This window comes from Anolis carolinensis, chromosome 3 (assembly GCF_035594765.1).
Source record: "Anolis carolinensis isolate JA03-04 chromosome 3, rAnoCar3.1.pri, whole genome shotgun sequence".
In the NCBI taxonomy this organism is placed as follows: Eukaryota; Metazoa; Chordata; class Lepidosauria; order Squamata; family Dactyloidae; genus Anolis; species Anolis carolinensis.
In genome coordinates this window covers 118,692,759-118,705,299 of record NC_085843.1, presented here as the reverse complement: position 1 = coordinate 118,705,299, position 12,541 = coordinate 118,692,759, and the positions used below count along the sequence as shown (strand labels likewise).

Below are 12,541 nucleotides of genomic sequence, written 5' to 3'. Positions count from 1 at the left end.
ACAGCGTTCATATTATACAACAAAAATGAACAGGTCAAACTAAGAATTTGCTGCCATTTCATGGCACCTCAATCCAGCCATCTGTTGCAGCCTTTTCCCCTGTCTTAGCACAGGGCCTTCCCATTCCTGCATTAATTCACAATAGCTCTCAAAGTGATCATATTAATTGCCCTGCTAATTTCTAAGCTGAAACCTTGTTGGTTATAAAACAACCTCCTCCTCCTCCTCCCCCTCCTCCTCCGCCGCCGCTGCCTCCTCCTCCTCCTCCTCCTCCTCCTCCTCCTCCTCCTTCTTCTTTTTTGCAAGTATGATTACATAACAATCTATCTGCTTAGAATAAGAACTCATATATCCTGTAGAATGAATGCAGTTTGATACCACTTGAACTGATATGGCTGAATGAAATGCAATCTTGGAATTTGTAGTTTGGTGAGGCAACAGCACTCTTTGGAAGAGAAAAGACTTTGTAAAACTACCACTCTCCTGATTCCATGCCCTTGAGCCATGATGGTTAAAGTTATGGCAAATTTTTACAGTGCATAACTCCCTAAGTTGTAGTCATGAAGATAAATTGCTAACGGTAATTTTATGTCTCCAACTAATTTTATATGCTGTTCATGGTAACTATATGTAGCATTCAGGTTCAAAGGTATCCTTCACCTGAATCAGAACTTCAAATCGTTAAAACTTTCTTACAATAGATGCATGGCCTAAGGGAATCTGGGAGTTATAGTCCAACCCTACCCCACTTCAAGCTCTGTCCTGCAGGCGTCTGGTTGGCCACTGTAGGAAGGAAGCACCATCCTTAATCAAATGATCTGATCCACCAAGAATTTTAGGTTTACCATTATTTTTAAAATAGCTGGCCACTATTCAAAAACAAGTTGCCCTCTAGAAGATTAAATAACTAGGAAATGAGCAGAGCCTCTTTAAGACCATAAAATATATCAAGTATTAGAATTATACTGTACTTACAAAAATAAATCCATCAACTAACCTTGGCAAACCTTTCTTACATCGTCATACTTGTAGCCAGCATCACAAACACACATATAAGAGCTTATCAAATTTTTACACTGAGCTTCTCCACAGATGTCTGCTGATACCGTGCATTCATCTATATCTGGGGAAGGTGGGGAAGCAAAAGACAGCTCTTAGCAAACATCAGTCAGAACATCAATATTGCTTTAGCATTTGTCTCTCCCAAATTGCATCTAGGTTCGCAGTCAATTCTTATTCCATTGTTACAATTACAATTAAATAATAAAAGCAGGAAATGACTTCAGCTTTCCCCAAATTAGATGGTTGACATCCTGTAAGTCACAAGGCACGTTGGGACAAAAACAACAAGGGTGTTAAAAGCAGAAACATTTCTTTCTAAATGTAAGCGTGCGGGGAGGGGAATATAACTTTTTAATAAAAAGAATCCTCTACCTTGTGTGACTGTGGCGCAGAGCAGACAAGTCCGCATCTGTATGCATGTCCGTAGTGTCCTGCCTCATGTACAGAGGAAGAATTGTTTCAGGCTACAGACAATGCGATCGCTGTTGCCCATTTTTGGTCAAAAATATTTAGCCACTTGTGTTCCTTCTATTTTTTTAAATCAATTTTATACTAATTTATGCAATGCTTTGATACAAAATAAATAAATAAATAAATAAAAAGATTACATGATTTTTCAATGCAGCATGAGAGGAAGCTTATATATTTATAGTTTTACAATGGAATGATATACCTGGACGTGTAGTTTCCAAGCTTCTTAGAGAACATTTTGAGAATATGAGATTATTATTATTGATAATAATACTTTATTCTTGTATCCCGCCCCATCTCCCCGAAGGGACTCGGGGTGGCTCACATGGGGATGAAGCCCAGTACATCATAAAATACAATGTCAATCCATTTAAAACAAGATGCATAAAACAAGCATATTAGTGAAGAATACATTGCAAGACCCTCCCATTGATACCTGAAACCCTGGAAAATATTGAAACCCATGTTTTGACTACACTTGGGATGAAACTGGAGGATCTAGAGGTCTGCAAACACTTTTGGGACGGTGATGGCAGTATTTTTTTTGGAACATGGATAGGTGAATCTGTGTATAAGAAGGTTATTTTGTCTATGGGGCCTATATGGGTGAAAAATAATGGTCTTTTTCCTGGTTCTGCTGAAAGAAATAATCCTGCCCACAGAATGATTCTTTCAGTAGAAAGATCAGAAGTACACATCCTATCTCAGACATAGGCCTTCTGTGGAACAATTATTACTCCTTCTCCGATTTACCTTGCCAAATTATTAGAATAAAATGGGATCTCTTTGCAAAAATATCTAGATATAAATCAAACAGATAAATACCTATACCTTTAAAAGCCTTCCATCCAAATACAGAGGCTATTACAAAAGTTTTCTGCTTCAACTAGTTCCCGAGGATCTAGAAACATCCACCACAGATTTGTCCCCAATCAAATACCACTGACTGGACACCGTGAAGAAATCAAATTCCCACTCTTTGGCCTGTAGGACGTAATAATTACAATAAAAGATGTCCAGTCTGGGTTCAGTTGAAATGTGTAAACAAAAAATCACTGGACTGAAGCCTAGGAACAGCATTAATATTAAAGTGAATTCAATTTTTGAGAACCAAATCTAATGGCCACCCAAGAAGCTTTCACACTGGGCCTTTGCCCTCACAACATACTATTCAGCTGTACACTGCATGCCTTGAAGTATGTGATAAAGCTTTGCTTCGGTCCTGCCTTAGCCCTACCCAGTGCTAGAATGTAGATTCCAAGGCTTTCCAAAACTGCAGTTCAAATCCTAGGTTGAAGCTTCTTCATTTATGTTACCAGATTTCCAAGAAGCTATTTGCAGTAGGTAAATGTTAGATTGGAAAATATTCCTTTGCTGACTTGCCTTTGTGTTCTCTTTGCCTTTTAATTCAGCAATATTATCATGGGGAGAGAAGTGTTTCAGTATACAGAAGAAACAATTATTGCTGTTTGCAACATATTCTTTTTTTAAAAGTATAAACACTGAAGCCATTAACAGGAAAGAAATGTCAATGTTTCAATTATTGGGCTACCATCACCTTGTCACTAGGATATTTCTTCAGCATTTATTCTTAATACAGATTCTTCCAGGCCTGTAGTGGGGGGGGGGGGGGGGACGGGGGGACGGCGGTGCTAGGGGTTCAACCCCCCCCTCCGAAATTTTCAAAACCCCTCCCGATTTTTTTTTCTGGCTATGGCCCTGGTTCTTACCAATACAAGAATGACCACAAAGACCCACAAGTTTCCAATTCTTACTGTAGGTTATGCCCTAATACAACCCACTACAGCAAGACTAAAAACAAATGAATTACATCTCACTGTGCCAGGTCCTGCTTTGCAGTTTCAGAGAGGGCTGGCTGGCCAGGCAATTTGGCACAATCCAATGCAGAAACCTTTCATGAATCACCACTTTGCTATGGTGCTGGATGGTTGTGGTGTCACTACAGACATGCCTGGGCATGCATTTCTGGCTTTTCATACTGAAATCTTAAACCATAGTGGTAAGGAAATAAGAAGCATTAGTATTAGCATGCAGTGTTAATAATGAAAGCAGAGTGTCTTATGGCATCTTCAAGATGAATAAAGTTGTTGTTTGATATGCCATGGATCAATTTTTGACAGTGTGTGCAAGATTCATTTACTAATCTTGCAGAATAGCATGGCAACCCATTTATAATAGTGGAAGTAATTTTATATAGAATTGATATGCCACTTTCCTTCGTTCCAATGGCATTTGTCCAATAAGCCTGTGGATATGCATGGAAACTACACAGAAAGATCTGTGGATTATTATCCCTAGTGAACAAAGGGAGCCCAGTTCTTCGGGGTGCTTCTGGCAGTATATCTGATCCTTCTGTCTCACTCTTGCACAAGGCTGTGGGAATTCCCTGCCTCCTGCTTGGTTTGACATAAGTGTTCATTTGTCATTTTGTCCAAACCAGAAAACTATACCGTTTGTCTTAGATTAGAAAGGGAATCATCATATGCAGTATAGAACAGAGGGAGAGAAGCCAGATATGATGGTCAAAACGCTGTTTTTGTTCATGCAGAGTCAAATATTATCCAGCAATCCTGTAGATTGTTTCATGCCTTACCTTCACAAGATTTATTGTCACTTTTTAGTGCATATCCATTGTAGCAAGAGCAACGATAGCTGCCTAGCTTGTTGTAGCAAATGTGTTTACAGCCACCATTCTGGGTTGAACATTCATTAATATCTGAAAATAGATTTAAAAAAACTATTTGTGTATTCAAAATCATATCATATGAAGAAGAAAGTATCCTCTCCTGGTCCTTCTTTCTCTTTCATTGATCACAGAATTCAAATTACATGTCATGAATTCAAAATATACATACTAATTTACTAAGTCTGCTTTCACCCTCAATTTGGTATTATATTACAGGAGAAAATGTAGAAAGTATGGGCATGCATCTTAGATGAAAAATAAGCACTTCATGAAGATCTTATGAGCAAACCATTATTACACGTATTACAGGTCAGCCAATAAATTATTGCTAAGCCTCTCCCAATCCATTTTCCTCAAGAAGTGTTTTTAAATAAGACAAAGCAATAAGCAATGTACAAGTCAGATCTTTTCCAGCATGGACTCTTGTTCTTCCTGTTGCACCATGTCTATCACAAACTTGGATACTGATACATCTTCCTCAGTATTGCCTTTACAATGACTGGCAATGACCCTTCAGATAGCAGTATTTTCCGAGCCCTATCTGGAGATACCACAGAATTAACTTGTGACCTTTGTATACAAGGAACATACTCTACTGCTGAGTTAAACCTTTTTGCATCTCATTTTCAGGAAGAAGGAACCATGAAAAGCACAAAACCAGACTAACCTTTTTCACATCTGTCTCCATGCCAGCCAGGTTTGCATTTGCAGAGGTATCCACCTTTTAGGTCTTCACATGACACAGTGCCATCTCCATGGCAAGGACTAGGTGAACATTGGTTTGGCAAATCTGGAGGGGTCACAGATTATAGAAAACAATTATCCTTCTATTACCATATAGTCAAAAAAGAAAAGGTTGGCATTGCAGTGCCAACCTATGAAGCTTTGTCAGCTATTTGTCCAGTTACAGAGAAAGTACACATTTGGCAAACTAGTATCCGGAACCTCTGTCCACGGGAACACTTCCTTTGAATGGAAAAAATACATGTTATGGAAAATATTTCTCAATTTGTCATCCTCATTCTGATTTTGAAATCACAATTCTGAGAAAATATGCTTTGCAAAAGTGAACTACTTTTTTGCAGACAAAAGCTAAATATCTGGGTATATTTACAACAGAAAATATAGCACGTTCTCACCAGAAATTCTGTGTGTTTGTGTTGAGAAGCAGAACATAAAAATAAGGAAGTAGTGTACCGTGTTCACTTTCATGGGGGTTAGGGGACAGGACCACCACAAAATGGAAGAATACTGTCAGGACCCAGGCTGCAGAGCACCAATAACCTTACACAGAGGCCAGAATCTATCTAATATCTTTATTAAAGAAATATATAAAGTCAATAAAAACAAGTGAAGAATATAGTTCAGAAGCAGACCTTTCAGATGAGGTCAAATATAGTCCAGAAATGTATTGTCCAATATAAGATATTAGAGTCCAAAGTTTTAATCCACTTGACCGAAACACACACTTTGCCAAGCAATAGTGTGGGGAAAACAACAGAGTCTTTTAAGTCCAATATAGCTAGACAACAAGGCTGGAAAATAAACTTGGTTCTTGGCTGGATCCGTGACTAGAAGACGAGGTAAACATGAAACATGAACAGAGTCCAAGGAAGTCCGTGAGACAAGACAAGGCTGGAAACTTGATCCGGGAAACAAGGAACTGGATTACGAAGTCCACACACGATCTCTCTCCTCAAGCTGAACAATTGACTCCGCAAAGTATCCCTGGCGCCAGGCACCTATATTGGGTCTCGTTTTCCCGCCAACAGAACTCTTTCCCTAGAGAACGAGAAGCGAAACCCAACTCTGTCCAGATGTGTGACTCCTTAGAATTTCCCAAGGGAAGCAAACCTAATCAGCTTGATTTCTGGCAGCAATGCATAAACTCCTCCGATGAGCCTCTCTGTTTCACCTTTCCCGGGAATAAGATTCTTTTCTGGGAAATGGGGGGGGGGGAGTTCTGCCCAAGGCCTGTTTGGCTGAATTCTTGAGGACAAACATCAACATCCTGCAGGTGAGGATACTCCGGCTCTGGCTGAACCGGCAAAAATCCCATGTTTTCCTCTTCGTCTGTCACAATAGTACTAGGAACAGGACTACAAGGCCCATGAGTCATCACAAATATTGGTTTTTTTAATCTGTGAGAAAACTTACCTATTAATCTCTAGGATCTCCAGATTGACTCTATGGTCAACATCAAAGACCTTATTCCCCCCCCCCCCCCCCAGATTTTAAAACACTTCTAAGCCACTGAGGCAACGAGAAGTGATGGAGCCCATTTCCTATCTGCGCCCATCATGATTTGATAGTCAAACGTCATAAACAGTCCAAAAAAAGGAGCAGAGAGAAGATGGTCTGAGAACTTCTGGACTCAAGAACCAGGATATTCCATTTCAAAAGTACAAAAACATGTGGGTAAGAGCTGTCAGAATCACTTGCATTGGATTGAATCTATGACATGGCCAAATGAGCTGTCCTGTGAGCAGTCTCCTAACTAGGAGTCAGTCCCCAGTACTCTGCCATAATGCAGCCACCCAATCCTTTTCAGTATTTGTTAAAAAATTAAACGAAGAAATATTGTTACTTCTGTAATGGCTATTTTCTTTGCTTTTAATAACAAGGTCTTCTGCTTTTTTTATCCTTTTTAATGCAAATCTTGATACCGTGAGAGTTCGATCCCTTGCAATGTCAAACTAAGACCCTTTAAAAAAAAAGGGGGGAGGGAGGACAATCCACTTGCTTGTGGGATAAGGATGAAAATGGTTAGTAAAGGAGAAACCAGCAAATTCAGATGACCTGTGATAAGTAATGAATAATGAACATAGTGATTTGCAATGCTACAGGACTACACACCACAATTGCATGATGCTACACCGTCTCCAGTGACAATTAACCATAGAAATGCTAGGTGACCTAGAAATTCCTAGAGAGAACCTATCAAATCTGTGAATTATCAAACTTGTGAAAGTTAAACTTGAACATATGGAGACCCAGTGTTAGTATTTTAGGTCTGAAGGTGCCACAAGGATTGGATTTTTCACCTATACTTGACAGTTAAATAACTTATTAAATGAGTAAATGAAAGACAGGGTTAAACAGGACGTGCATGACACTGAGCACATAACCTTTTATAAAACTGTAAAAAGCCCAGTTAATTTATACAGATTTCATACTAAGCATAGCAGCATTTCCAAATGCCTGCATGTCTAAACCAAATGAACACCACAAAAGCACATCTCCAGGTTACACAGAGATGTATGTGCCTACACACACAAGCATACAGCATCATACCCATTACCAGAGATGCTATCTTCCAAATGACACTGAACTTATCTTTATCAGCATCTCCCATTCCTAGATATTTCACCTACCAAACAATTCCTCTAGTAACTCTGTATACTGCCCCTTCCTCCTCCATGCCACTAGCCTCAAACCACAAAGCAGAATCAAGCTCTTGCCTTTGGTTTATTAGTTCAAAGAAAGGAAAAGACAATTGTGCAGGAATTACCACGGTTGAAAAGTAGACTCACAAATTAACTACACAATTGTCACATTCATGGTTGTCAAGCTGCATGGTCAACCAAAATGTGTAGGTGTAATGATTATTCTCAAATGGTGGTGGTAAGTATTCCCCCTCCCACCGCTACCAAAAAGTAGATACAAAAGAAGATGACATCATATAATATTGTGCACATACAAAAAAAAATCTGAATTTTTAAAGCACAAGAATGAACAAAGAATGGTCTACCCAAGGATTATGATTGCTGGTAGTTTATTCATTCTTATGAATTACATTATAGCCTTCCCAAATTAGTTGTTATATGGAAAGTGGCCTACAAATACCACTATCCCTGTCAACATGAGTGGACATGCCTCTTATCGAGGATTTTGACATCTGGTCTGGGCTTTAGCACAGCTAGTAAATCACCAGCAGTAATAAGATCTACCAACGAAAAGGTGGCCAGTTCAAAGCCCGGTCGGGGTGAGCGCTCAACAGACCATCAAGCCCAGGTCAACTATTTACCTAAGCAGTTTGAAACAGCTTAGAGCTGTAAGAGAAATTAGCTACCACTAACTAGCGGGGAAGGTATTTTACGACACCATAAAGAACAAGACCAGAAATGCAAATACCAAAAGGAAGGTGAAAGGAGAAAGTCTTGATGGTTCTTTGTCATAAAGAATGGAACAACAGCACCCCCATGACTGAATCCGAATTCAACCTCCAAAGCATCGAAACTGGACTTTGAGACAACATACTTCCTTTCTATCTGTTTTGTTCTATCCTGTCCAAACGGCATTGAATGTTTCCTGTGTATGTGTACTGTGATCCGCCCTGAGTCCCCTGGGGGGGGGGGGGGGGGGCAGAATATAAATAAAGTATTATTATTGACACAAAGACATAGTATGACACAGCAAATGAGATCTATATGTTGGATTTCGTATCACAAAATCACAATTCGAACACTTCCCAAGCGTTTAGGACTGTGTGATGTATTTTCGGATGATGCGTGCAGATCCCAGTATGGTGGCCTTTTGCAATTGACAGATCATAATTTTGACACTGTTTATTATTATTAGTATTATTTTATTATGACACAGCAAACAAGATAGATATGCTGGATTTCATATCACAAAATCACAAGTCGAACACTTCCCAAGTGTCTAGGACATTATTATTATTATTATTATTAGTACTACTATTATTATCATCTGTTTTGTACCAGTTTGCAACAGTTACATTTGTGATTGAGTTCTGTCTGAACTAGGAGGTCAATTTATGCCTAGGCCTGAACAACAAAGATTTCATACTCCATCCCTTGAAAATAAAAGCTTATCTTGAACTGTAACATAATGTTCAGTTGTGGAAACGGTAAAAAAAAAATCTTAATTCTTAAAGAACAGCATTTGACAATCTTCTGCGGGAGGAGGAATAAGACATCTTCAATAGTTACATCCTGAAACACTAAAATCCTACATTTTGATAATATCTGCTACAAGACCAGTAATCACAAAAGAAAACTCATTGAAAGGCAAAAATACAAAGGACACTGGTCCCACACTTGTTGGCATATAATAGTAAGATACCCTTGAAGAAGAGAACACTAAATGCAGTACCAAAGTAAAAGCCAACCTTGTGAAAAATTATATACAAGAGAGGGTGCAAAAAGTATAGGAGAAGAGCAACCAAGTTGAAATGAAAAAGCAAAATACATTTCCATTTTTTTTGGTTTATGCAGTTTTTAGCTCCACATGAAAAATCTTGAGCCTTTAAGCATAGCTAAATCATTATTCCCAATGGCTAAGAATAAGCCTTGCATTATTAGATCACAGCACTTACTTTAACTAGACCTGATCCCTGCCTAGAAGAAAAGACCATGCTAGATTTTTATTCAGACTCTACCACAATGTTCATGACTGCATTTACACAAGATAAACCAAAATTCCAAAGAACATGCTGCTCAATCATTCCTATTTAGTTCTTCCTTCAAGCAGAAGCTAAACAAAACAATGTCTGGGTCACTTTCTGATAGAAAAAAATATTTTCCCTGAGTCTAAAAGTTGTAGCAGAGTGGCAAAAAAGCTCTTACAGTCTTTTAAGGCCATTTCTTTCTTTTAAAAAATCTTTTGTCTCTGGGGTCTAAGTGGAAGTTTCCCTATTTTTGTTATGGAACAATCCTGTGTCACAAAAATCCAAAGTTTGGTCTTACAGAATGCCCACGGTTAGTTCACTAACTGCTATGTGCAAATGGGACCAAGCAGCCTGTATCGTTGTAACCCTGGCTTGCAGTTATATCCAAACGATTTCAAAGTGCTCTTGCATTTCCTAGAAATCACATAGCCTCCTCAGCAGAAAGCAACAGAAACAGAAACCCAAATGGGTACTAGACCAGTAATTTGTTTGTCAGCAGACAGGGTTATCCTGGTTACTTTTCACATTGTGTTTGGCATTTTCTTACTAGAAGGAAAGCTCTGGCAGCTACTTCACAGGAAAGAATCAATCAATCCTGGACTTTATTGCAGCTGGTCATTTGACAATAGTAAAACGACAAAGATTATTTCAGATTCTTCTTGAATGGAAAAAAATTACTTGGCATTGGTTTTTTTTTTCACTCCTTATTTTTAAATGAATGCTTCTGATTTTAAATCCTCTCTTGAACATGTAAATTCCAAAAGCTGTTACACTCAAATTGCAGGTGAACTATGCTTAGAATGACTTTCAATAATCCTGCTATATACTCATAAAGAGTAGTGACAACATTTCTACTATGTAGTCCACCAGGTATTCCTCAAATTGCCATGGTGGCAGGGTTTGTGTGTATTAGGCATGGCCAAAAAATTGTAAAAAATCTTAAATCAGATTAAAATCGGATATATCCCACTTTTTGATCCGGTATCTGACACAGGCTATCACGACCCATCAAGCTTGGTAATTTGAAGCATTATAGCCCTACTCTCATTATGTTTCTTAAATTTGATCGTAATTTTTTCCCCAAAAGAATTTTAAAAAATATTTTTAATTGTTTTTTAAAAATTATTTGTTAATGCAATCGAACATGTTTGGGAGCGCAGCACAGCCAAACATGGCCTCGGCTCCCCGACCAATCACAGGAATGCATGATGGACGCAAGGGTGGGGGCTAACGTCCTCTGAGTTCCCACACATTAGTCTTCTAGAAAAAGCCCAGTTTGGGCCGCCTCATAGCATTTGCGGTTCGGTGGGAGCGCGCAAGGGTGGGTGGATGCTGGTTGTTGTCTGTGGGTTGTTGTATTTGCTCTATCTGGCTAGCAGTGGGAAGCTGAAAGAAGGGAAACTGAGAAGCAAGGGAGAAGCGGCTTTTAGGGGTTTGAAGTGTATTTCTTAAGTAGAAGCAAGGACTCCGTGTTGGGCTGGCTGGCTGGCTGTGGTTTTTTGCATTTTGTCCCTGCTGAAAGGCAACGGGGAGAAGGAAGAAGCAGGACTGGGTTGCGTTAGGTGATTTTTTGCAAGAAAGGACACCTGTGGCTGGCTGTCGTGCTGCTGGCAGCTAGCTTTGCAGCATGGATGTTGAGAAAAGAGATTCTTGGAGGGGGTTTTCCTTAATAAAAAGAAATAAAAATATATATTTCTCAGAACTACATCCAGCTGTGAGGTTCCCTTTTGTGCCTCTCCGCTTGGCTTCTGGCTGGCCACTTTTAAGTACATATTGAGAGAAGCGTCTGTACCAAGGTGTTTCTTTTATTTAAAATAATTTTCTAAATTTAATTTAATTTATATATATTTTTCTGATCTCCATTCCTATTTGTGCTCAGCCACCATTTATGCCTTTCTTCCTGATTTTCCATTTGGCAAGGCAGTAGGCTAGGCAATCCTGAGCGCCCATTGCGAAAAGTGTAAATTTCTAGTTGTTATTCTTTCAAAATTTAAAAAGAAATATATATTTCTCCTAGTTAAAAAGACTTTAGCTCGCACAATGCACGACGGCACAAGCTACACAGTACTACTCCACACACACAATCACTGAGGTGGTATAGCCTCCTTCCTTAATGGTTGCTGGTGCAAGCTAACATGGTAGTTTTTTCACTGCCTTTGGGGCTGGCGGTCACATGTAAGAAAGTGGGCATTGCACCCAGGGGTTCTCACTGAGAACTCTACACGTGCACAGAGGCTGCACAGCGTGCATGGTATGGTCTGTGCATTGCGCATTGCGGCATCACAGCGTGTCCACCGGTGCCCAAAAAATCCATGGAGTTTTGGACCCCCCCCAAAAAAAGGTTTCAAAAGTACAACATGGACTTTCAAAGTGATGAGAAATTGATGGAAAAAGGAATAACTCTTTCAAATTGGAGACAGTTTTCTTACATTAATAAAAAAATGTGTCTTTTAAAAGCTGGAAAAAAAATCACCAAAAAGCACAGGAGAAGGGAAACCTTGTGAAATTTCGTGAACTACCAGGGATGAATGTGTTCTACCACTACAAAATTTCATCAGGATTGCTTCAAAAATGAGGGTGGTAGAGCCCCTTAAAGCCCCCCCCCCCCCGCACACTAGTCTTTTGCGATTGTGCATGCGCGTCCGCAATTAACGAACCAATTTCGAGCATTATGAATTTTCGGAAATATCTGACATTTTTGAGGGGGAAAATCGGAAATACAGTAGTTTCAAAAACGAAGCACCGGCAGCCCCTACTTTAGAGACGAGTATTGAACCATTTTTTCCATGGATCACTCATGCCTAGTGTGTATGTGTGGAGTCTGACAGTAGCTTACTACAACCTCATAATATAGTCAAATGGTACTATCTACATGCAACAGTGCTAAA

General features: G+C 39.3%; 1 protein-coding gene across 2 annotated transcripts in view; it reads right to left on the bottom strand.

The window, feature by feature from the left end:
* The window catches only part of gas6 (growth arrest specific 6), a 62,177-nt gene that overhangs the window by 18,203 nt on the left and 31,433 nt on the right, over positions 1–12,541 (bottom strand). For both annotated transcript variants that reach the window (XM_008107035.3, XM_003218753.4), the window contains exons 5-7: positions 4,908–5,030; positions 4,148–4,270; positions 998–1,123 (exon numbers count right to left, since the gene is read on the bottom strand). In XM_008107035.3, the coding sequence (XP_008105242.1) occupies positions 998–1,123; positions 4,148–4,270; positions 4,908–5,030 (372 nt within the window). The remainder of the gene's footprint in view (positions 1–997; positions 1,124–4,147; positions 4,271–4,907; positions 5,031–12,541) is intronic.